The 24594-nt window shown below is 39.1% G+C and overlaps 1 protein-coding gene and 3 long non-coding RNA genes across 4 annotated transcripts in view; 1 reads left to right on the top strand and 3 right to left on the bottom strand.

Moving 5' to 3' along the window:
- The window catches only part of LOC114151299 (uncharacterized), a 3162-nt gene extending 1429 nt beyond the window's left edge, over positions 1–1733 (bottom strand). The window contains exon 1 of the long non-coding RNA XR_003596915.1: positions 168–1733. This is a non-coding gene — a long non-coding RNA (uncharacterized LOC114151299). The remainder of the gene's footprint in view (positions 1–167) is intronic.
- The window catches only part of LOC114151298 (desmoglein-2-like), a 25172-nt gene extending 17819 nt beyond the window's left edge, over positions 1–7353 (bottom strand). Inside the window, exons 1-5 of the mRNA XM_028028428.1 lie at positions 7209–7353; positions 3679–3795; positions 3147–3302; positions 2106–2250; positions 1740–1894 (exon numbers count right to left, since the gene is read on the bottom strand). Of these exons, the coding sequence (XP_027884229.1) occupies positions 1740–1894; positions 2106–2250; positions 3147–3302; positions 3679–3795; positions 7209–7253 (618 nt within the window). The 5' untranslated portion in view covers positions 7254–7353. The remainder of the gene's footprint in view (positions 1–1739; positions 1895–2105; positions 2251–3146; positions 3303–3678; positions 3796–7208) is intronic.
- A 5967-nt stretch (positions 7354–13320) lies between these two features.
- On the top strand, positions 13321–20043 carry LOC114151284 (uncharacterized). Its single transcript, XR_003596911.1, has 3 exons — positions 13321–13684; positions 18125–18130; positions 20032–20043. It is a non-coding gene; the product is annotated as an uncharacterized LOC114151284 (long non-coding RNA).
- Positions 20044–23190: 3147 nt separating this feature from the next.
- Positions 23191–23793, bottom strand: LOC114151400 (uncharacterized). The gene is made up of 2 exons (XR_003596933.1): positions 23652–23793; positions 23191–23575 (listed from the first exon to the last, which is right to left on the bottom strand). It is a non-coding gene; the product is annotated as an uncharacterized LOC114151400 (long non-coding RNA).
- Between the last annotated feature and the right edge of the window lie 801 nt (positions 23794–24594).

Consider the following 24594-nt stretch of genomic DNA (forward strand, 5'->3'; position numbering starts at 1 on the left):
ACAGTTATTTATAACTGAGGAATGTGAAACTGAGTATCTACAGAAAATGCGCATGTTGTGTTTGAGCAATAAAAATACAGCAGACTTTGTTTTTCAAATGTCTTCCATGACTGTATGTAGGCGACCTTAACTATAGTAAAAAGCAGACAGATTTACAAACTGCTCACCTGGCTGGAGATCAGCAGCGGCATTAGCTGCATCTGAGTCGGTGTTCACCGTGGGGCTGCGTGGGGCTCCGAAGCGGCTAACGAGACTTTCCAATCTCTCCACTACATTAACAAAAACGACTCATTCCTCACTGCTCCATCGAGCTGCCGCTGAATATTGAAATCCGAAGCAAAGAATCTCTTAGTTCACGGCTTGTTTGTATCTTCCATCACTTCCGTATTGTAGCCAGTTGGAAAAGTCGCGCCTTCGTTTTTCTTCTCTCTTTGCTGCTCCGTCTGTCCACGCCCACAGCCAATCAGTGAGCAGGAGCGAAGCTTGCGTCACCCACGAAACCAGAACAGGTGTTCTGTTCATCTGTGCCAACCATAAATCCGTCCTACCTTGTGGTAATCCGCATGCGCACATCGACGCTACGGCATATACTGCTTACACAGCAGATTTTTTATTAAAAAAAAAAAAAATAAATAAAATAAAATAAAATAAAAAAAAGATTTCTTATAAATACGTCCTACCTGTGGAAGTATCTCGTGTTTTATTTCATCGAAGATTATGGTAAGCTTTATTTAATTTATTTTATACATGGTTTTCGTTAAACTGCTGTATTACTTCCTGTTTTTAGTTTTTATTTATAAATGACTTTAGTTTGACGTCTGCAAAGTCGTTAATACTATAAACAAGTCGTTGTTTGGCGGTTAATCAGGACAAAATACGTTGTATTGTGAGTTATTTTGTCCCTATATTTTAAAAATATTTTTAGTTTAATTACACTCTTTTTTTTTATTAAACTTTGCTAAATAGACGTTGGTAGCGATACTATGTGAGATTGAAGCTGTGTAATAGAGGTGTGTTATTAGTGTGAGCATATCCTATCATTTCAGGAGCACAGTGACATGCGCAGTTCGGTGGACACGCTGTGGCTGCACTGCATTTGATAACAGACATAGGGCCTACAACGTATTAATGTGCAAAACAGAGTTGCGGTGATCTTTATTTGTCTGTGTTTAATTCTAATAAAAAGCACCGACAGATAGACTTAGCTATCTATCCGTGCTACGGTAGGAAAATCTGACGAGGTAGCACTGATAGTCAGAACACCGGCCCGGCAGGACCTGCTCCGAAGCAGGGCCCTAAAAGCAGGGCCAGCCCCGAAAAAAAGCTCTGAAAGTGAGCTGAACCCGAGCTGAGCCGGTGGAAAAGGGGCAAAAGTCAAATGGGATCCAAAGTAAAAAGACTTTTGTGACATGTGAAGTCATTCAGAAATTAAACAAATCTGATGTGAAAATGTATGGAATCAGCTGCAGAAAGCGGTCCAACAGAATCAAGAGATGATGGCAGACCTTCTGAGACTGATCCCTGGTCAATGCCGAGTCCCATGTGAGCAGCAATCAGGGAAATGTTTTCCTATATCAAAGCAGCTGTTCTGGTACTAATCGTAAAGTCTTAGATTTTGAAACAAATATATTTCCCCTGCTAAAAGTCTATTATGTTTACCGTACACACAAACATACACGCCACATCCGTAAAATATCAAAATAACAGGAAACAAAGGCAGCTGTTGGTGGAGTTCATACTTCTCTGTCCAAGACATTGTTGACAGAGATTGTGCCATCTTTGGTCATGGTGAAATAATCACGAGGTTCCTGGTGTTTGATGACGTAGGCGATCTTAGCATGATCCGTCGTGTTATCATCTTTATCAGTGGCACTAATTGTGATAACTGAAGTCCCTGTAAAAACAGTTTTAAATAAAACCAAAGTGACAAAAATGGTTACTTTTGATGATATTTAGTACAAAAGTTGACCATAATAAATGGCTTTAGTGTAATAATAATAATACATTTAAAATGGATTTAAAACACTGATTCAAAAGGGCATCATCTTTCCAATTCCATTTGACGTTTTTAGTGTTTTATGAGTTTTTATATGTGTCATACTGACCTTTAGGACTAAGCTCGTCCACCTCAGCTGTCAGCACCGATGACTCAAATGTCGGAGCGTTGTCATTCTCATCTACGACCTTAATTTGCAGGTCAATTTTTGCCTCTGCTTCAGTGCCATTTGGGAATTTAGCAAAACCAGCAAGCTAAAACAGATGAATCAGAGTCTTGTTGTCTTTGTCATACTTAGAAAACAAAGATATTCAGAGTTGAAATCAGTTCCCTGTTTCAGAACTTCCACGTTCACAAATGAGAGGAAACAAAACTAACAAACTAAAGAAAGTAGTAACGTGTGTGTTCAGCAGAGGGTGCACAAAATTTAGTTGACTTCCTTGCAGTTGTACACATCCAGGGGACAGTGCTGTTTCACAGAAGCAGCTGTGGGAGTGGTGGTGGTGAACACAGCTCCTTCACTTTTTATGTGTCAAAACCCTTTATGCACTGCCAACAACTGAAATGTTTCAACAGACAAGCTGCTGCATTAAAATGCTCCCTCAAAACTTTAAATAGAGACAGTTTTCTATTTATGGTCAAATCTGTTGGCTGAAACTTTTAAGCAGATGATATGAAAATGTGTAAATTTACAGCCCACTAGAACATCTCTAAAGCAAGAATGAAAAAGTGTCACTTTTTATTCATCTTTTTTTTTACTGTCATGTTAGAAAACATTCCTGAATTGATCCTTTCAAACAGGACACCATATGAAAAAATGAAAACTGAACAGTGATAATCTTCATGATTTTTATGTATATTGTTGCAGAAGCTCAGAAACATCTTAGCAATCATGCTCTGTCAGACATTCTTCATATCTGCTGTAATTCTAAGCGCTCAGGTCATTCAAGCCCCAAACACTATCTTAGTATAAAATACAAATTTTAATCATGTGTCATCTATGTTATGTGGGAATACCAGTGCATGTAATGAGGGTAAATAGTTCAGTTAAAGCTGATTACTGTCTCTTGTTGTACTGTATCTGGAAATCATGTAAGTTTTTTTGTTCACATTTCACACAGATTATTTCAAATTACAGCTGGAAACTTACTTTGTATAAGGGAATCTCCTCCCTGTCAAGCTTTCTGGTCACTCGAACATTTCCATTAAGAGGGTCAACCACGAACACATGAAAAGGATGCTGGTTTGCCCCGACACCCTCTAAGGAGTAAATAACATTTGTTCCAATCTGTCGGTCTGATCGGATCTGAAACAGAAGCAGACTCAATGATTTCACTGCGCTGAAAAGCAGAACAAATGGCTCTGCATATTAACACAGCAGGAGCTAACTTGACCCAGTATCTACCCTTCCATCATTATTAGTCATTATTTATTATTAGTCATTACTTCCAGTCATTATTAGTAAAATAATGACTGTTTTGAGTCAGGAGTGACATTGTGTTCACCTGATGACTGTACCTGCTGAAAATGGACCACTGTCCACTCAGCAGCAGTGCTTGTTTTGTCTTTCCAGACAGAACATTCTTTATAACTTGAACAACATAAATAAATCTAATTTACCTGTGATTCTCTCATGATACACCAAAATGTCTGAATCAATGAGGTATGTTTGAGTCTCTCACCTTGGCAATAAATTCCTTTTGAGTGTAGTCTTGATTTTCCGTCAAAGGTACTGGAGGAAGAACCCACTCTCTTTTATGTCGCAACAGATGAGTTCTTACCACAACAATAGCCTGAATCTGTGAACACAAGAAAAATACAATTAATTATTTCCAAGAATAAAAAGCAATGGCTTTTTAGCTTTGTCCTCTGTCTTTAGATTTTTATTTATTTATTTTTTTGCTTATACTGACAGCTCAGAATGATACTGCCTGGACTTGTTGGCGCACTTCACCAGGAAAAAAAATATGCAAATAACAGGAGGTATGTGAGTTTGCTGAGAGATGTGATGGTTAGAAAGTCAATAGCTTCTGAGGGAAATGATCTACAGTAGTGATCCTTACACACCTAGGATGTCGCAGTCTGTCACTGAAGAAGATCTCCAGTTCAGCAAAAGCTTTATGCATGGGATTGGTGACTTTGTCCACCCATAATGTTATTTTCCACTAAAGTTCTTCTGTGTTATGTATAAGCACTTTGAGTTGCCTTTGGCTGGAAGGTACTATGTAAAGTTGTTTTCCTTCTTTGTTTTCCATCACCTGCACAGGGTCGTATCCTAGCACGGAACTGGCCTTTCTGGTGAGGTTTTTTTTTAAACTTTTTCCTCTTGACTGTAGGTAACATGTTTTTGCTGCTGCAACATGCTACACTGTAGTAGTTGGCCGAAGCTACCATAGAGCCAAAGAAGGTCCTCAGCAGCACCCCCTGCAGGCCAAAAGACCTCAGCAGGTGAAGGTTGCTCTGACCCTCTGCAGGGTGTCTGATCAAGATTTTAAGTAAAAGTTTTTGCATACTGAATGGAATTCTTTGGTTAAGATGTCAGCTTGACTTTATTATTTTCATCAACAAGTGATTATGATTCATGTTGATTAGCTAATAGAAGCAAAGCTGAGACTGGAACAATGACAATGGAAATGGCTGAAAAAGGCACGCATCTTTCTCACTGAAGCCAAATCTACTCAGAACATTTGCAATAGCAGTCATGGCAGACTCCATCGGACAGCTTTCTATAACAAAGACCTGGAACATTCAGGTAGTTTGCTCCACCCACCATTCCCTGCTGCGCAGGGAGGCACAGCATGCGATGTTTCAGCCACAGACCTCTTGATCAGTGTTCAAGACCACATTGTTCAACATAAACAGGCACTAACATAAATCTGAGACAGATGACTCTGACTTCTGAATAAGGAAGTCTCAGAACAAATACAGCCTGTGAAAAAGTACCACGAGTGCTCATGTAGAATATAGTCCCAGATGTTACAAATCAATGAGTGTAAAAAGAACATTACGGACAGCCCTGACCACAAGACTCTCATACAAGAACAGTCTTCTTTCAGATGCTTCTTCAGATCTGCTGTAATAGTAAGTGCTATAGAAAATATAGCGCTTCCTGCCCACAACCATCAGCATCTATACAACAATTAATTGAAGAAACTTAGAAAATGTAAAACAACAATCAATTTGGGATCATTTGGAATTAATGTAGTATTTCTGTATTTAAATTACATTCTGTGTGTAAAGCACTGAGATCTATGTTCAGAATTATTGGAAGGATTTGGTTAAAATAAATCATTCCTGCTGTAAAGTCAAAATACCACAGGCCTAAACTGACTCTTGGTTTCTTTGAAAATTAATGTTGTCTGACTCAGACACATTGTTTCTATTGTTTATTTCATTCTGTAATAAAGTATTTATTGCAGCTATAACAGCCATGCTGCCCAATGGGTAAAATCAGTTAAATTAAATTGAACTGAATTCAATTCAGTCTGCTTATAGCACAGCATGTTATCTCAAGGCATTTCATATAAAAGCCCTAATTCCAATACACTTATACATACAATATTACATTACAATAAATCCTAACAGTCATGGCTGTTAGGAAAGCACTCAAAGCACTCCCCTTGCTCGGTTCTGGTCCAGTGCAGCAGGCAAACATTCTACTGCATACTTTTATTTTTAGACATGTTTAGCTACATGGAAAATAAAATGAGATTCTCCAGCTCATTGATAATTATTTTCTCCTGCTCTGAACTCGTAATAATTGTTGGTTTATACCATGATCACTGTGTTTACTATACTGTTATAATCCACATATATGACAAAACACATAATGTATACTGCAGAGGGAGGTGTATTGTGGACTTTGAAGGATCTGTGCAAAAAAACCTTCTGCAACCATGTGACCACACATTGACCAACCATGCTGGGCACTTGGGTCCCCTTTTAGAGACAATTTAAAATTTTTAATTTACTGACTTGGCTTGGAATCTGTCTGTATGACAGGACTGTACTGACTCTATTTGTAAAGTGCCTTGTGAGAACATGTGTTGTGAATTTGCGCCATAAAATAGAGTGAATTTAGTCTAACTAAACTGTACAAAACAAAATGCTAGTTGGTGAAATTTCACGTCAAATAAAAATTTCACCAATTTTTAAATTTATTTTACTAGTCAAGTAACTGGTGTAATGTCATTACAAGAGCTTGCCGTAGAAGCCAGGTCTGGTTGCTATATTGTCATGACACAATGGAAACGCAGCATTGTTGACAGTCAAACCAAACAGTTGAAGCCGGAAAAAAAACATGAAATAGAAAATATTTTGAAGGTTCCAGGACTATTTTGTTATACTGGGAACATGATCATGACATTCTAATATGAAAAACATAGCTAGAGGGATAAACTTTTCACATTATAACTACGTTTTTGTTTTTGGGTCATCGAAGTTTCTGTTTTGCAATGAATCTGTTTTTCTGAGACAAAAATGACAAATAATTACAACAAATTTTTATTTATTATAGGATGTTGCTTAAAGGTAATGCAACAGATAGAAACATTTAATTAAATCCAGGTCACTTGCAGTTACAGAACACAGCCTGCTCCTGAAAATTATGTCTCTCAGACTTTAAGAAGCTTGAACCTAAGAAGGAGTATAGTAATACAATAAAAACATAAAATTACGAGATCAAAGTCATAAAATTACGAGAATAAACACGTGCTAGAATAAAGCAATAATATTACAAGAACAAAGTCATAATACTACTACTGAATTCTTGTCATATTATGACTGTTCAGGTAATTGCGACTTTATTCTCTTAATGTTGACTTTACTCTCGAAATATTACTTTATTCTCATATTATTACGAATTTATTCTCATTTTGTTTTATTCATTAATCTATTTTTATGGCCCCAATACTCCGCCTTACAAACTAGCATCGTCAAAGTGAATAGTAATAATGAACCCATCATTCTGTAAATCAGCTCATGCCATCTCATCAAGTTTTAGGGCCGTCAGCGGGTTTTTTTCTTCTTTCAGATCAGTAAATAAAAAACAGACTTAATTTCTTTTGCGTGTCAGAGTGTGGAGTGTTGTTGATACAGACTCACGCCCTTTGCGCGCAATAAAACCTAAAGCTGCAGGTTTCCACCTGAGAGAAGCAGGGTTTTTTAATTTTATAAGGCATCTCTAAAATACACATAATGAATCTGAACTCACCCCAAACAAAAATAACACCAATGATGACCGGGCCAGTCGAATCATGATAACTGGAAGAAGTCAGATTGTTCCAGTAAGCCCACAGAGTCCCTTGCGCTTGTTGTTTGTCTGATCCGATCAGGTTAAGGAAGGACGCTTTAAATGGAAGGACGATTTCACACCGTACTAAAAGGTGTCCACGCCCCCACACAAGCTAAGGTAGGCGTGGGGTTACCTGATCCTGGCGTGAGAGAACAACAAACATGCCATTTCATGACTTCTCCAGAAGTCTGCTAATTGCAGATTCCCAGACAGAGAGGCTCACATAGAACTTTAACAGCCTGGGGCCAAAACTGGGCTCCTGGAGAGAATGAGTCACCTTAGGAACTCTCATTTTGTTTTAATCTCAGCTCTAATAAACCAGGTTACTCATTGTTTTATTAACACTTATAAAAAATAACTTTTATTTCAACTTTCCAACATTTCTTTTTCAGTTACTTTTTTTTTCGTAAAGGTGGAGGCATCTATCTATCTATCCTTTCTGTTGTGAGACTGAATATGCTGCAGTAAAAGCAAAAGCAACAGAATGGCAAAAATGTAGTTAGTTTCTTGAAGCTGTGCTGAACCAGGTGACTGTATTGCAGCATAGGAGCACATTGACAAGCAGGGTCATATTAGGAAACAACATAGGCCCCTGGACTGCAGCCAGTCTTGGTGGCCTAGGTAATCACCAGTGGGTTTGAATGTGGTATGTTCAATACGTCCACTGGCCAAAAGCCCCATGTTCTTTCCAAAAAATGGACTATAATTCTATTCTAAAATTTATAATTCTAAAATACTTGAGTTATTGTTTATACTCAGAAAATTATCAAAATATTAATACTACAGAACCTTAAACAACAAGACATAAAACCATATAATTTACATTACTAACACATAGCTTTGCTAAATTTCTTCAATTTACTCATGAGTTGTCTTCTTCTAATTTGAGATCAGGTCACTGGGATAACAGTGCCAGACAACCCTCTCCCAACAACATACTGGGAAATCCCAGACCAGAAAGGATAAGTTATAGCGAGCTCTGGACCTGGTTCTGTGTCTCCCCCAAATGGAATATGCCAGGAAAACCTCCAAAGGGAGACCCTCACTGGAGGCATCCTCATGATATAACTGACCCACAACTGAGTCCTGTTATTAAGACCAAGCAGCAGTTATACATAAGGCTCCTTCAGATGGTATATGGCATGTACTTGTATAATTCTTTATCAGGTCCAGAGGACCACAAAATGCTTCATAGTACCCATTCACTCCCATGTTCACATACTGATGGTGGTAAGCTATGGGATTGTAGCCGCAGCTGCCCTGAGGCAGTCTGACAGGGCCAAGGCTTCTATGCCTTGACACCACCACACACAGCGGGGATTCCAACCCACGGTTACAGGACAGACTCATACACATAGAGGATTTATATACGAGAAGGAGAATTTTAAATTCTTTTCTGGATTCTGGAAGCAATGAAGAGAAGCTAAAATAGGACAAGTATGATCTCTCTTTTTAATTTTTATCAGAAATCTTGCTACAGCATTTTGGATCAGCTGAAGTCTTTTAATTGTATTTTGTGGATTTCCTGATAGCAAAGAATTACAATAGTCCTATAGTACAATAGTCTAGTAAAGTAGACTATTGTACTATTGACTATAGTACAATAGTCAATAGACAAGACTATTGTATTGTCAATACATGACAATGTAGCGAGCTCTGGGGCCGCCCTGAGGCGGCGACGAACACTGAGAGGCGGGGTCTTGGCAGGAGCACTGAGAGTCTCGGGACTAGCACTAGGGGGCGGAGACTCGGAACTGGCACTAGGGGAACACCCACTAACTGGGGCCAATAATCCGCTAACTGGGGCCGATAACAAGCTAACTGGGGCCGATAATCTGCTAACTGGGGCAGGAAACGCCCTCAGCCGCGCCGCCTGTCGGCCAGGTGCCAGGCGGGCCGCCTGGAAACCCATCACCATGGGAACAACAGCTGGAGCAGTCTCAGGAGTAGGACCAGCAACGAGAGGTGGAAGATCCTCATCGGCGGCGAGAACAGACTCGGGTGCACCGGCTGGAACGCCGGCTGGATGTGCTGATCCTGGAGACGCTGGTGCTGGGCTGGAGGAAAGATAGTCCGGCTTGGGAGGCAGAGGACTACCTCTCAGCACCGCAACGGCTGTCAGGCATTGCCACTCTGCCTCCTGTTGCAACTCCGCCAGCCCCAGATGCAGAAGTCGCTGGATCCACTTGTCCAGCAGGAGGACATTGCGCGTGGCTATATTCAGGCACTGACGGGCTGAATACGGGCTTGTCACGACCGCTACATAGTCCTCAATCGTTCTCATTAAACCTGCTGGGTCCATGTTGCGTGCGTCACTGATCGGTGACGCACGCAACATGGACCGAGTCCTGGTCGGGTCCTTATGCCATGAACGGTGCGGTGTAGGTGGTGAGGCAGACGCAGATGACCCAGGTAGATGAGAGAAAATGTTTTTTAATAATGAAGTCCAAAAAAAGTCCACACAACCAGGCAGCACGACTGAGCGGAAGTCAGGGCTCAACGCCAGTAGCAACTGATAAAATGAATGGACAACACGAAGGACTGAGAGCACATTAGTCGAGGACCCGACTAAGACACAGACACACAGGTGACACTAAATACACAGGGGGTAATCAGGAAATGAGAAACACCTGGGAGTAATCAAAGGGAGGACAGGACAACACGAAGACTCAGGGACACAGAAAACCCTAAATAAATACACAGAAAAACGCAGAACATGACACCTAATTACAATAGGCAGGAGTGATGCAGGATATTTTAAAGTTTGGCAATATTTTGGAGATGAACAAAAGCAAATCCTAGAAACTTGCTAAATATGTGAGTTAAATGACATGTCCTAGCTAAAAATAACACAGTGATTACAGTGATCTTATTCAAGTGATTAAGATTCCTTTTCAGAGGCTCTGGTCCAAAAACAACTTCTGTCTTGTCAGAATTTAAATGGAGAAAGTTTAGTGTCCATATTTTAATGTCCTGAAGACATGCCTGTAACCTGTAATATGAGTGTCATCAGCATAACAGTGAAAGTTTATCCCATGCTGTCTGTATATGCAGTAAAAGGAATTTGTCCTGTGGTACTCCATGAGTAACTCTGGAGTGTGAAGGAGATATGTCATTTACATGAACAAACTGGACAGATAGGATTTAAACCAGCCTAGTGCTGTTCCCTTGGTCCCTACATGTTCAAGCTGTTCTAAGAGAATATTGTAATCAACTATGTCAAAAGCAGCACTGAGATCTACAAAACCAGAACAGACACAAGTCCATTTGCTGAGGCCAACAGAATATCATTTGTAACTTCCAGAAGTGTTTCAGTGCTATGCTGAGCTCTGAAAGCTGACTGAAACTCTTCAAACAGGTCATTAATATTTAAATTCTCACATACTTGATTAGGAACTATTTTCTCAAGAATTTTAGATAGGAAAGGAAGATTAGATACAAGTCTGTAATTATTAAGTCATCTTGATTGAGAGAAACATATAAGGTTAAAAGGTTATGGTATATGTCCATGTACTACAGATAGGTTAATCATATCAACAATGGAGGCAGTAAACAAAAGAATCACTTCTTTAAATAATTTAGCTGGGACAGGTCCAACATGCGTGTTGAAGGTTTTGAAGAAGGATTTTTTTTGACAACTCAGAAATCTCAGCTGATTCAAATCAGTTTAAGCCCATATCAGGTTCTATACTGACATTCAAAGTGGCATCACTTACTGATGAGACCAAAGAATGAGGGAAAGGGGGAAAAACGGAGAGGGAAATCAATAGAAGGATTCTTGCTGTGTCTGGAGAGAGAGCTGAGTCAAATTGTGAAGTTCTTAATGTAGCAGTCAATCTGACCATACAGGAGCTTACATTCCTACCCTCATCTATGGTCACCAGCTCTGGGTCATGACCGAAAGAACGACATAGCAGATACAAGCAGCCAAAATGAGTTTCCTCCGCATAGTGTCTTGGCTCTCCCTTAAAGATAAGGTGAGCAGCTCAATCATCCAGGATGGACTCAGAGTAGAGGCCCTGCTTCTCTGCATCAAGAAGAGCTAGTTGAAGTAGCTCAGGCATCAAGATAGGATGCCCCCCTGGAGAGGTGAGCTGGGACGTCCCACCAGGATAATTCTTCTAGATTACTAAGTAAGCAGACAGTTTGATGATTGTTTCTTTTGTAGTTGCTGCATGCCCGAGATGTAGGCGAGCTGACCGCATGGAAGAAAGGCACCAGTTCCTTTTCTTTGTCTTTATCTTTGGGATCTGAGCTCAGATGATGAGAGAAGCGCGATTTGAAGCCGTACCCCATGCACAGGACAGTCTTAGGCTCTTCAGCTGCAGAGTTCTTTGTCCATCTCAATCTTGGCTCGAGGCTGCCTGGAGGATCCAACCAAAGGTTCCTCTTTTGCACTCACCTTTTATAGGGGCTTCCACCTTATGGATGTTCATTGGCTGTCTGCTTGGATAGATGATCTCATGTCCATCATTATCTTAGAGACATTATAGAATAGAATAAAATAGAATAGAAGTACTTTATTCATCCCAGCAGGGAAATTACTTCGCAGTTACAGCATAGAGAGAAGACACAATAACAACTACCACTGAGTAGTAGTTGTAGATGAAATAAAAAATAAAAATAAAATATAAAATGCTGTTAATATAAAAAGCAACTTAGAGCAGTTCTTGCAAAGATTCAAAAAATGCAGATACAGTATGTATATGTAAATATATGTACAGCAGTGTGCCACAGTGCAGTTGTGCGAAATTGGACTGATTTGTGCAGAACAATGATTTAGCTTTTATTGTACAGTGAGATGGCATGTGGCAGGAAGGATTTCCTGTATCTGTCCCTACGACAGCGGAGCTGGAGCAGCCTATGTGAGAAGGTGCTCCGCTGTCTGTCCACTATGTGGTGGAGAGGCTGCTGTTTATTGTCCATAATAGACAAAACCTTCTTCAGTGTCCTCCTCTCCACCACAGTTTCCAGGGACTCCAGCCTTAGTCCCAGTACAGAGCCAGCTTTCCTGATGATTTTGTCCAGTCTATTAGAGTCGCTGGCTCTGATGCTGCTTCCCCAACACACAGCAGCAAAGAAGATGGCACCGGCAACAACACTGTGATAGAATGTCTCCAACATCTTGCTGCACACATTGAAGGATCACACAAGATGTTACTTTGTGTGATTAATTTTAAAGGTAACTTCATGTATTGTTACTATTAAACTAAAATCTCCAGCATGGGAATAATGGGATGATCTCGGGTTATCTTGACACTTTCCAGAAGTTTTGTGTTGGTGGACAGAGCCAGAATGTGTGGAGGTGGTCATCAGTTGTGTTGGCACAGTTAACACAACAAGTAGTGTACTCCTGAGCTTTGACAAGACCGGCTGACAATGTTAATCCTGTGCAGTGTCACACCCTGAGAAGAGATGGCGTTCAACCAGTGTTACAGAAAAATCCAAACCACTGCCACACACATTGTTTTGTAAACACTTGTTCCCAACTATGACTCACTTTCCAGACAAATGCTTTTCATTAGAAAATAGTTTCACTGAACATGTCGACTCGGCTTCCACTTCATTAGGTCTGCTCAATCAGAGCTAATGATAAGAAATACCATTTTTGTGGTCATAGTTACTGAAAATGTCATTTTCTTTTACCTGATCACACTGAGGTAATAAATATTTAACACAAACATAGATAACCATTACTGAGATTTGACTAAAACAGAGCAGTCAGATCTATTTTAGGGAAATGTCTACTTTGTTGAATTGTAAGGATACCTTTCATTGTAAAAACTACTTGAACATCCATTTGCTTCCTTCATTAAGTTTTTATTTTAGAATCACTGAAAAAGCACCAAGTGCTGAAGTGACAGACCCCTTTCACAGTTCCAGCTGCAATGAAGTTTCAGTTAAATACAATCTATCTGATTTGTTCTAATAATAAAAAATCAATTGAAGATTCTTCTTCAGATTGTTCTCAAATTCACTGTGCTTAAAAGACTACAGTTCTCCTTTGAACATGAAAGATACACTTATAGAAATAGCCACAAAACAAATAAAGTAAAAGGACTACTTCCTACACTAATAAAAAAGGTTAGAACAAAAACAGAACAACTCTTTCTAATGCTGTTCCTGTGCTCAATTAAAAATAGAGAACAAGTACAGATGCAATTCCTGTTACCTTGTTGTTACAAGGTGCTAGATATGATGCTGTTGTAATGATGCTGTTGTAATGATGCTGTTGTAATGCTCTACAGGTTTTTGCCAGGTCTAAGTTTTACTAAGTTTTCTTAGTAGCGTTTGCTATTCAAAAAACGTATTTCTAACATTTCAAGTTGCCTGTACTTGTATAGTGCTTTATCTTGTCCAGATGACTCCAGAGTGCTTTACTCTACATTCAGTCAGTCAAACCCATTCACATATTCAAATGGTGGTATGCAACATTATAGCCACAGCTGTGGGTCACAATGTGAGGCCATTCAATCAGCACCACCAGGTCCACTGCCCCAATGTCTGGACAGAGCAGGGAGTTGAACAGGCAACCAGTTAAAGGACAAACTCCTGCTTCCTGAGTCACTGTCGCCTTTCAAGGTGTAAAGCAGGTACTCACACATGGGTGGCATTTGGTATGATGAACATTTTTATATACATTTTGTAAGATAAATATCAGTTTAACTGCAGTCAGATATTGATACAAGCAAATCAGAATATAAAATCTTTTAGGGCTGACAAACTGTGGCTATAAAAATAAGACATATGTCATGATGTTGGATAGCAGTTTCAAGCAGCCAGGTCTCACTGAGGACTCTACAAATAAAAGTGTTTTAGAAGGTCAAATGATCTAACATTGAAGAATGTGATATTCGGCAAGTTTGAAAAAAATAAACATGGCAACTAAGAGTTTCTGGTGTGATATACAGTGGATACGGAAAATATTCAGACCCCTTTAGATTTTTCACTCTTTGTTTCATTGTAGCCATTTGCTAAAATCACAAGTTCATATTATTACTCATGAATGTACACTCAGCATCCAATCTTGACAGAAAAAAGAAAAACTGTCCATTGTCCATTTCTCCCGATCCTCCTCAAGATTCTGCTCCTTCATTGGAGTCCAGGTGTGTTTAATTAAACTGATTGGACTTGATCAGGAAAGATGTTTTTCAGGGTTGGTTGCATGGATGGTTGGCAGGAGTGAAAGGCGGGAGGAGAAGCCAGTGAACGTGGCAAACAAACAAACAAAGGCGGGAGGATTTGATTTTGGCGGATCCATAAACTGTACACTGACATGGCTTCTACATCAAGAGGAAATAGTGGAAATGAGATGGAATGGATGATATCAAGATCATCAAGAATGGAAAGAGCACTGAGGAAGAGACAAGAAAGGGTAAGAAGTTGGTCAGAAGAAAGTGAGGCAAGAGCAGAAATTAGCAAGAGGACAAAAACAAACGAACGGGCGAGTTCATGAGAACAGGAAGATTTTTCCATAGAAGTGGAATTCAAAATCACGGTGGAATTCAAACAAGATGGGGGATCTACTCACCCGATAAAGCTGACCAAAGCAATAGAGGAAGAAATAGGGAGAATTAAAACAGCTAGGATCATGAATAACATAAGAGTGCTAATACATGCGGTCAGTGAATCACAACAGAAGATAATCAAAATGATGGACTGGCTTATAAGAAAACCCCAATGAATAAAGAATTAGAATGTTTTAATATAGAAATATTTAATTTAAGAAAATACGGAAATATTAAAATTATAAATTATCATAATCCATGTAAAAATCTCAATAGTGAAATGTTTAAGGAAATAGCAGGGAAACCACACAGAAGAAAATTATGGTGTGGTGATTTTAATGCCCACAATACCCTTACAAAAAAATCCCATGAAAATCACATGTGACTTTCACATGTGACCACATGAAAACCACAAACAAACGTTTTACATGTGAATGATGTGTGAAAGATGTGAATCACATGTGAAAGCACATGTATAAATGTGATTTTGGAACGTTTCGTGGTAAAATCACATGATTCACATATGATACACATGTGATTCAGATGTGAATCACACATTTCCACATGTGGAAATATATGATATACATATACATATATACAATTATAAGATAATGGTACCACCTTTTTTTTTAACCACGAAAATGTCCAATTTTTTCATATTTATTCACTTTTCACGATGAATATGATGATGATGATGAATACTTTATTGATTTTGTTTTATAAGGGTAGTCTGTTTTTAGTACCAGGAAGACAGATCATAATGGTAACATAGTTGAAGAAATGATGGATGAAAGGTCATTAGTTTGTCTTAATAGTGGAAAAGGTACACGAGTAAATGTACATAAAGGTACAGTTTCATGTCTTGATATTACATAAATGTCTGATTATCTTGTTAGTTCATGTGAATGGGATGTTAACTGGGAGTCTACATTAGGGAGTGATCACTTTCCAGTGAGTACAATAATTAATAAACAGGCAAGAAGATTTTATATTAACAAGATGGTGCTTTTACAGAGCTAAATTGCAAAAATTTAAAATAAACCAGTCATATGTTAACATTTCCAGCTTCTTTTCAGAGAAAATTCAAAAAATCAGAGGATTAATCTGTACATCCACTATAAAGTCAGTACCAATGCTGTGCCCAAACAAAACAAATACAGGAAAAATGACCCAATTCCAACTACTTAATTATAAAACCCTACAGGAAATTATAAGTCAACTAAGCTGTCTGGATGTTTCCTGCTGTCTGGATGTTTTACCCACACATTTCTTTAAGAAAGTCCTGCCTGTTATTGCTACTGATCTGGTCCAAATAGTAAACTCATTGCTCTCATCTGGCGTTTTCCCCCAGGCTTTGAAAACAGCAGTAATCAAACCACTGATAAAAAAGAACAATCTGGACAAATCACTACTTTAGAACTACAGGCCGATCTCCAACCTCCCATTCATCAGCAAAGTTATTGAAAAAGCTGTGTAAACATTTAAATAGCTTCCTAACAATAACCAACCGCTTTGACTCCTTCCAGTCTGGTTTTCGTGCTCACCACAGCACAGAGACCGCCCTCGTGAAAGTGTTCAATGACATCCATATAAATGCGGACTGTGGGAGAACCACAGTGCTGGTTCTGTTGGACCTCAGTGCAGCTTTTGACACTGTTGACCATGACATATTACTGAATCGACTGGAGAGTTGGGTCGGACTCTCCGGTCCAGTGCTAAACTGGTTTGAATCCTACATAAAGAACAGGGATTTCTTTGTTTCAATTATAAACTTCTCATCAAAGAGGTCAAAGGTCACATGTGGGGTACCCCAAGGTTCAATCCTAGGACCCCTTTTATTCAATATTTATATGCTCCCACTAGCTCAGGTTATAACAGGAAATAATATTAGCTACCATAACTATGCAGATGACACACAGCTCTACATTACGATGTCACCAGGTGACTCTGAGCCCATCCAATCACTGAACAGATGTTTAGAACAGATAAATGTGTGGATGTGCCAAAACTTTCTCCAGCTGAACAGAAACAAAACTGAAGTTATTATTTTTGGACCTAAAGAGGAACGATCTAGAGTCAATGCACAGCTTCAGTTATTACAACTAAAAACCAGCGATCAGGCCCGAAACCTGGGAGTAGTGATGGACTCTGACCTGAATCTCCAGAGCCACATAAAGACAGTTACAAAGTTGGCCTTCTATCACCTGAAGAACATTTCCAGGATTAAAGGACTAATGTCTCAGCAAGATCTAGAGAAACTCATCCATGCGTTCATCTTCAGTCGTATTGATTATTGCAACAGCGTCTTCACAGGTCTGTCCAACAAATCAATCAAACGGCTGCAGCTGATCCAGAACGCTGCTGCTGGCGTTCTCACTAAAACCAGGAAGATAGAGCACATAACACCAGTTTTAAAGTCCCTACACTGGCTCCCTGTAGCTCAAAGAATAGACTTTAAAATACTGTTGTTAGTTTACAAATCACTGAACGGCTTAGCACCACAATACATTAAAGATCTGCTGTTGTTGTATCAACCTTCCAGACCTCTCAGGTTCAGGTTCTGGTTCTGCTCTGCATCCCCAGAACCAGAACCAAACGAGGAGAAGCAGCTTTCAGCATCTATGCACCACAAATTTGGAACAAACTTCCAGAAAACTGTAAAACAGCTGAAACACTGACTTCTTTTAAATCTCAATTAAAAACCCACCTGTTTAGAATTGTATTTGAAACGTAATCAATTACAAATTTATTGATGGAACTTGACTTAATGTCGTGTTTTGATTGTTGATTCTATGTTACATTGTGTTTCTGTGTTTGTAATGATGTAAAGCACTTTGAAATGCTTTGCTGCTGAAATGTGCTATACAAATAAAATTTGATTGATTGATTAAAAGGCAATATTGAAGAATGTACAAGTCAGATAACAGAATATATTTTAAATGCTGCAAATTCCAGCATACCAAAAATAAAAGTAAAAGGTAAGAAAAAAGTAGTTCCTTGGTGGAATGATGAATGCAGTAGAACAGTTAAAGATCGTAACAAGACATTTAAAATATTACAGAAAAATGTAAAAATCGAAAACCTTATTGAATATAAAAAGGAAAAGAGCAATGACTTGTAAAACTATTAAGGATGCAAAAAAGAAAACATGGAGAGAATATTGTTCCTCAATAGGTTCAGAAATAAAATTACAGAATGTTTGGTTAATGTTTAGGAAAATGACTGGGTAAAGGAATGATGTTAAAATACCGTCCTTAGTTAGAGGTCAGGAGATATTAGTTTTAAATAAAGATAAGGCAGATTTATTAGGTGAGACATTTGCTGCAGTTCATAGTGGTGAACATCTTACAGACATTCATAGATGGCAGATGATTCAAAAACTTGGAAATCATAAAAATATATTGGAAAACTATAAAAAATGTATGTCAACATTAAGCATGAATATAACCATGAAAGAACTTAAAATAGTATTGGAAATTACAGGATATTCAGCTCCAGGGGAGGATCAATTATGCTATGTTCGACAGATTCCGGAAGTAACATTAATATTAAAATTGTTTAATAAAATATGGAAAGAAGGTTTAATACCAAATAGCTGTAAAAGGGCAACAATACTACGGTTTAATAAATCAGGGAAAGATCCTATCAGTCCAAATAATTATAGACCAATAGCTTTAACTTCTCATTTAAGTAAATGGATGAAGAAAATAATGGTCAGTAGATTTGGATTTGTTCTTGAGCATAAGAAATTAATTAATGGATATCAGTGTGGCTTTAGAACAGGGAGATCAACAATGGATGCTCTAACTAGAGTCAGTATTGACATAGAGAAAGCTTTAAAAATGAAGGAAATAATGATTGTAGTATTTTGACATAGAAAAAGCGTATGATTCATTATGGAGAGAAGGATTACTTATAAAAATTAATCAGATGGGAATAGGTGGGAAGATGTATAATTGGATAGCAAATTTTTTGCTGGATAGAAAAATAAGAGTGAAGATTCTGAATGATTATTCAAAAGAATTTAATGTGGAAAATGGAATACCTCAAGGTAGTGCAATTAGTCCAATTTATTTAATATTATGATTAATGATATTTTTCTGATATTGATAAACATGCACTATATGCAGGTGAAGGGGCCATATGGATGAGGGGAAAAAAAATAAAACATCCATCCATCCATTTTCTGTTCACCCTTGTCCCTAATGGGGTCGGGAGGGGTGCTGGTGTCTATCTCCAGCTACGTTCCGGGCGAGAGGCGGGGTACGCCCTGGACAGGTCGCCAGTCTGTCGCAGAAAATAAAACATGTGGTAGGAAATATTAAGAAAGCAATTAGTAAAGTAGAAAAATGGTCTTATGAATGGGGCTTTAAATTATCAGCAAGCAAGTCTTGTTTTATGATTGTTACAAATAAGAGAAATATTAATATAGGAACAATAACAGTCATTGGAAAGGGCAACAGAATTTAAATATCTAGGACTATGGTTGGATAATTCTTCTACATGGAAAACACATATAGATAATTTAGAAACTAAATGTAAGAAAGTTATAAATCTACTAAAGGCTGTGGCTGGAAATAACTGGGGTGATAGACAGTCATTATTAAACATATATAGGGCTCTCATGAGATCAATAATAGATTATGGCAGTTTTATATATGGAGCAGCAGCTAAAACATCCCTACAAAAGATAAATTACAGTGGCTTTACGTATATATGTACAGGAGCAGTGAAAACGACACCTATTAATGCTCTTTTAATAGAGACTGGAGAAACTCCACTGGAAATGAGAAGAATAAAATTAACTCTAGTATATTGGATGAAAATTAAAAGTAGTAAGGAAGAAAATGTAACTTCAACAATTTTACAAAACTGTTGGGAATATTCAAAGTTCCAGAGTAATGGATTTGGATGGTTTGTAAGCAAATTGATTAAAATGTATGGATTAGAGGATAAGAAAATAGCTCAGTTTAATCCTATTAGTGTTATTCCTCCATGGCTATTTCCTGAGGTAAATGTAGATATGAGACTTCTAAAAATAAAAAATGATTGGAATTTAAATGAAATAGGGGAAAGGACTGATGTATATTTAAGAAACTTATATTATAATTACCTTAAAATATGTTCAAATTGTCCTAAGAATTTAAAAGGGTGTGTAGGAATAGGAATATATATACCAGAGTTTAAAATCTACATTTCCAAAAGATTATCAGATCAACTATCTGTTTTTACAGCAGAAATGGTGGCAGTTATACTAAGCTTACAGTGGGTAGAGGAGGTTTGACCAGGTGGTGGTGTGCATGGATTCCAAAGCAGTTATAGAAAGTATTCAGGGAGAATGAAATAATAGGAAAGATTTAGTATTAGAAATTCAGCACAGTTTATTTAGATTACCGGGTTTCCCCCAGAAAACTTGCTAAGCCTGTTGGTCAAGCCACCGAGGTGGTCCACCGGTGGTCCACCAGGTTTTTGTATTAAAAGATGTTAAGTAGACAGGAAAAGTAAAAATATTACTTGGTAATTATATGTTACAAGAAAACATCTCCAGTGAAACGCTATCTAATCTTAAAAACAGCAAATCAAAAAATACAATTTAAATGAATATTAAATATTTGCACTTCTGTTTAATCCAAATTAAGTCAGTGGCTCCGCTCCATCAGGCCCCCCAGGGCTTCAGGGGCCCATAAATGCTAATATTTTAACACAAACCACAGATGCATAACTGTAACATTTGTTTATTGAGATGATCAATGCTGCTAAATTTGATTTAATGGTTTCAGCATACATAACTTAAAAGATTTTAAATGGTTTAACATTTAAATGTAAGATTTAAAGGAGCTGGTAAGTTTACTTTGTTAAAGTTCAAAGAACAATATTTATAGTTAGATGTTTTGTTACCATAGCTACAATCTGTAGCTATGGTAACTCAAAGTTTAATCTTTGAGTTTGAGCTCTGTTTGTTCACAAACACAAATTAATAAACTACAATTATAACTGATTGCTTTTTAGGTTGGGCATTTAAACTACTCCCCCCCTCCCAGATTTCACTAAATCTAACACAGAAGCTGTTAGAGATGCTGATTATTGTAGCAGCATGAGGTTTTGAGCCTTCTGCTCGAGGCCTCATACAGCCTTGGACCGGCCCTGCATGATGTGTTAAATCCGCTGCACTGCGCACAAAGATGCGCAACAATCGGGAGATTTAATTCGATGCTGCTCATGTAGCTTTAGTAGCTCTTCCATTTTCTTGTCTGTTGAGTTTTTAATAAGAGTCACAGAAACTGTTTTGGTTGGTCCAGTTTGTGAGACGAGTTTCTCAGATCTCCGCGTGGCCACGTACATTAACTCTGGCTGACTAAATGGACAAAGCATTTCATATAGTTTGTGTATCAGTAAAATAATAATAAAATAATATAAAACCAGTGTGATGCGTGACTATGAGGCGAACACGAAAGCTCCTAACCAGCATGAACCTGCATGATGAGATTAGTGCTGGTTTGTAAACCACTAAGTCAACAACCGGGAACACATACATCAACTTTACAGGGAAGACAGAGCCACAGGCTGGGCAGAGTGTTGAGATGTAAACGCAGTACGTAATTCTTTGTTCACAAAGACCAGTCACTCTGACTACAAAGCCTGACTACAAGTTATTCCTGCTGTTCACACTGAGCTGAACAACCAGAGCTAACGCGGCTGGTTTAGACTCTTACGTTGATGTGGAGTTCGCCAAAGAAATAGAATTCCTCACAGGGGGTTGATGTGCTGTTTGTATCCATACAGGTCAGCCTGTGTCCAGCTTGAGTGAAAGGAGGCGCGCGCTCTCCGCGCTGAGGTAAAGTTAAGAAATCGAGCAACAACAGCGCACGAGGCGCCAGCTGAGTGATTGGTTCGCTCTCCTGGTTTTAAATACATAAACTATAAACTTATTTATTATAAACTTATTTTAGGAATAAATTAGCTCCACTAGTGAAACGCTCAGAGCAACAGAGACGCTTTCAATCCGGAATAAATAAATAAATAGAAAAACTTTTTTTTCCTTAATTTAAAAAAAAAAAATCAAAAACAAGCAATGCTTGGCCTGACGGGGCCTGGGTGGCTAGTAAAGCATGGCAGCCACCATGCTTATAATACACTGGGGAAAACCCTGTACATGCATTATTTTCAACTAAAAACAGTTTAGTTGAAACTGTTTTGAGTTTTAGTACCAATGGTACCATTGTAACTACGTTACTCCCCCCGGCATGCCAGCTCATCTTTTAGTTTGTCGTTCAGGGCATGTTGGAAAGCTCCTTTAAGAGCCATTTTATTCCAACCTGATTCTGTTCCAAGGGTGCGAAAATCAATGGCAAAATCAGCCACTGATCTATTCCCTTGTCTTAAATTCCAGATTCTTTTTGAGACAGCTTCTTCACCCAGCTTGGGACAAAATGTTTGTTTGAAGAGATCGAAAAATTCCTCATAGGAATAATATAGCCCTGCGACAGACTGGCGACCTGTCCAGGGTGACCCCGCCTCCCGCCCGGAACGTAGCTGGAGATAGACACCAGCAACCCTCCCGACCCCATTAGGGACAAGGGTGAACAGAAAATGGATGGATGGATGGATGGATGGAATAATATACGAGGTTCTCTTCATCAGCTACAGTCTCGGCCCATCTAAGCGCTCGATCTCTTAGTAACCCAACAAGAAAATAAATTTTGCTGCCGTCATCGGGAAATGAGCGCAGGGAGCGGCGAAACGCTAACGCACATTGAAGCAGGAAACCCTTGCTTTTCTCTAGCTCACCTGAGTAATGTTCAGGAGCGGGCGTGATGACGTAACGGGACAGTGTGTGCTGCAGGAGCAGCTGAAATTGAGGCCGGAGCGGGGGCTGGAACGGGAGCGGGGTTAGCTGGAGGAAGCCTGTCCTGTAAAGCATGGGCGTAGGTTTGGGTATGGACGGTCGTGACATGTCACGACCAATATTCAAGGGATATAAAATAGTCCCGACCAATTTTTGCCATAGGCTATAAATAAATAAAAAAACATATGTATTTTTTAACAAAAACAAAATAAATAAACGAAAATCTACATTGATTAGTTTAATATTTCAATACACTACGCAGTGGTAGCATTCATTTTAAATGCTGGTGAGTTGGTGAGTAAGTTGTAAGGTCCCACCAAAACTTAGACCAAACCTACGCCCTTGCTGTAAAGTCTGGAGTTGATTAGTCATTTGATGTAAATACTGAAGCATGGAGTTCTGTTGATGCAACACGATATTAATTGTGGTATCATGCCTGCCCAAACAGTCCGTAGTTGTGCTGCAGAGTCCGATTGGCCAGATGATTCTGTCATGGTGAGAGGTTACCAGGACTCGAAGGCAAGCAACAACTACGGGACACCAAGCGCAGTTTCACAGATTTATTGAATAATGAGTGCAAATGGGGAGAGAATAGAGAGTCGTTGATCTACAGCAGCAGGGAGGAACCGGACCAGAGGAGGAACTGAGGAAAGGTGAGCGGTTAAACAGGGAAGCAAATGAAGGGAATGATGGTGTAACCTGGTGATGGCTTACTGTCTGAGGGTTAGGATGAGCAGAGGTGGGTACATGGGTTTTCCAGCAGTCGGTGCAGTGTGGGATTTCCAGGGGGAGGAGTTTCAGTATGAGACTGAGGGTGGACAGGCAGCAGCTGGCTGATGGTCGTGGAGGTATCCAGGAGCTAGTTTTAGCAGAGCAGCGAGGACCAGGTAATTAGGTAGACTGAGCACCAGGGGGTGATCAGGGCTGGTTCTCTGAGGAGGGAATAGATGAGAGAGGAATCAGAACAAGTTAAACACAGTAACAGCAGCACAGAGAGCCAGAGTATACCACTATAGAAGCAAAATCATCTGGCGTCTGCCTCAGGGAAGCCGCTCCTATTTAAGGCCTTCGCTGATTGGTCTTGATGAGCACCAGCTGGGTCCCGTCAGCCTGCCACCCTGTAAATGTAGAGAAACCACTCCCCTGCAGAACCCAACATAACTAGAAACAACCAATCAGAGCTAGGAGGAGGGTCATAGTGCTGTCAATCACTAGTACTAATGGTGCTGCTCATCCCCCCTCTCACACTCCTCTAACATTCTGCTTCCTGCAGCTTACACAGTCTGTCATGAAAGCTCGCTAGTTAGCATGGCTACCAATAAACAGCTTTACTGTAACAGTAAGTTTCTCTGCTATTAGCACATTTAGCAGCGAGTACCTGAGATTTATTGACCTTCTTCCTGACATTGATTGGTTTATGTTGACCGGGAGCCAATGGTGGTTTCTGATATGAGCAACATGGGCAACCGCACTGGGTGGCATCTTGCAGGGGGATGGTGGCATTAGCAGTGTCTAATGCAAACATTAGGCCCTGCTGACATTACACATATGACGTGGAGACAGTCCCTTATTTATTCTGATTTTTTAGAGGTTTTATTTTTCCAGTCTTTCAATGCCTTCTAATCTCTGGAGCTATTCTTGACTTAAAATCTTTTTATACCTTCTTTGTAGGTAAAAAGCTACATCCAGCAACTTTTTCTTCAAAATTCTACTTCCCTGCAAACTATTGCAGAAATCTGTGGTAAAAAACAATTTAGGTTGTTTCCAACTTCTGACGGAAATTTGAAAAGTTATCCAACTCACTCAATGGAGGGAATACCCCACAGACTAAGATAGCTTTTCAAGGAAATGTTAAAGTAATGCGGAAACTTCAGTGGCAACAGGCATGAACAAGACAGAACTCTTTGTGTTTACAGGCAGTTATGTGTTTGTGTTGTGTGTGTGTGCGTGT

This window comes from Xiphophorus couchianus, chromosome 9 (assembly GCF_001444195.1).
Source record: "Xiphophorus couchianus chromosome 9, X_couchianus-1.0, whole genome shotgun sequence".
Classification (NCBI taxonomy): domain Eukaryota; kingdom Metazoa; phylum Chordata; class Actinopteri; order Cyprinodontiformes; family Poeciliidae; genus Xiphophorus; species Xiphophorus couchianus.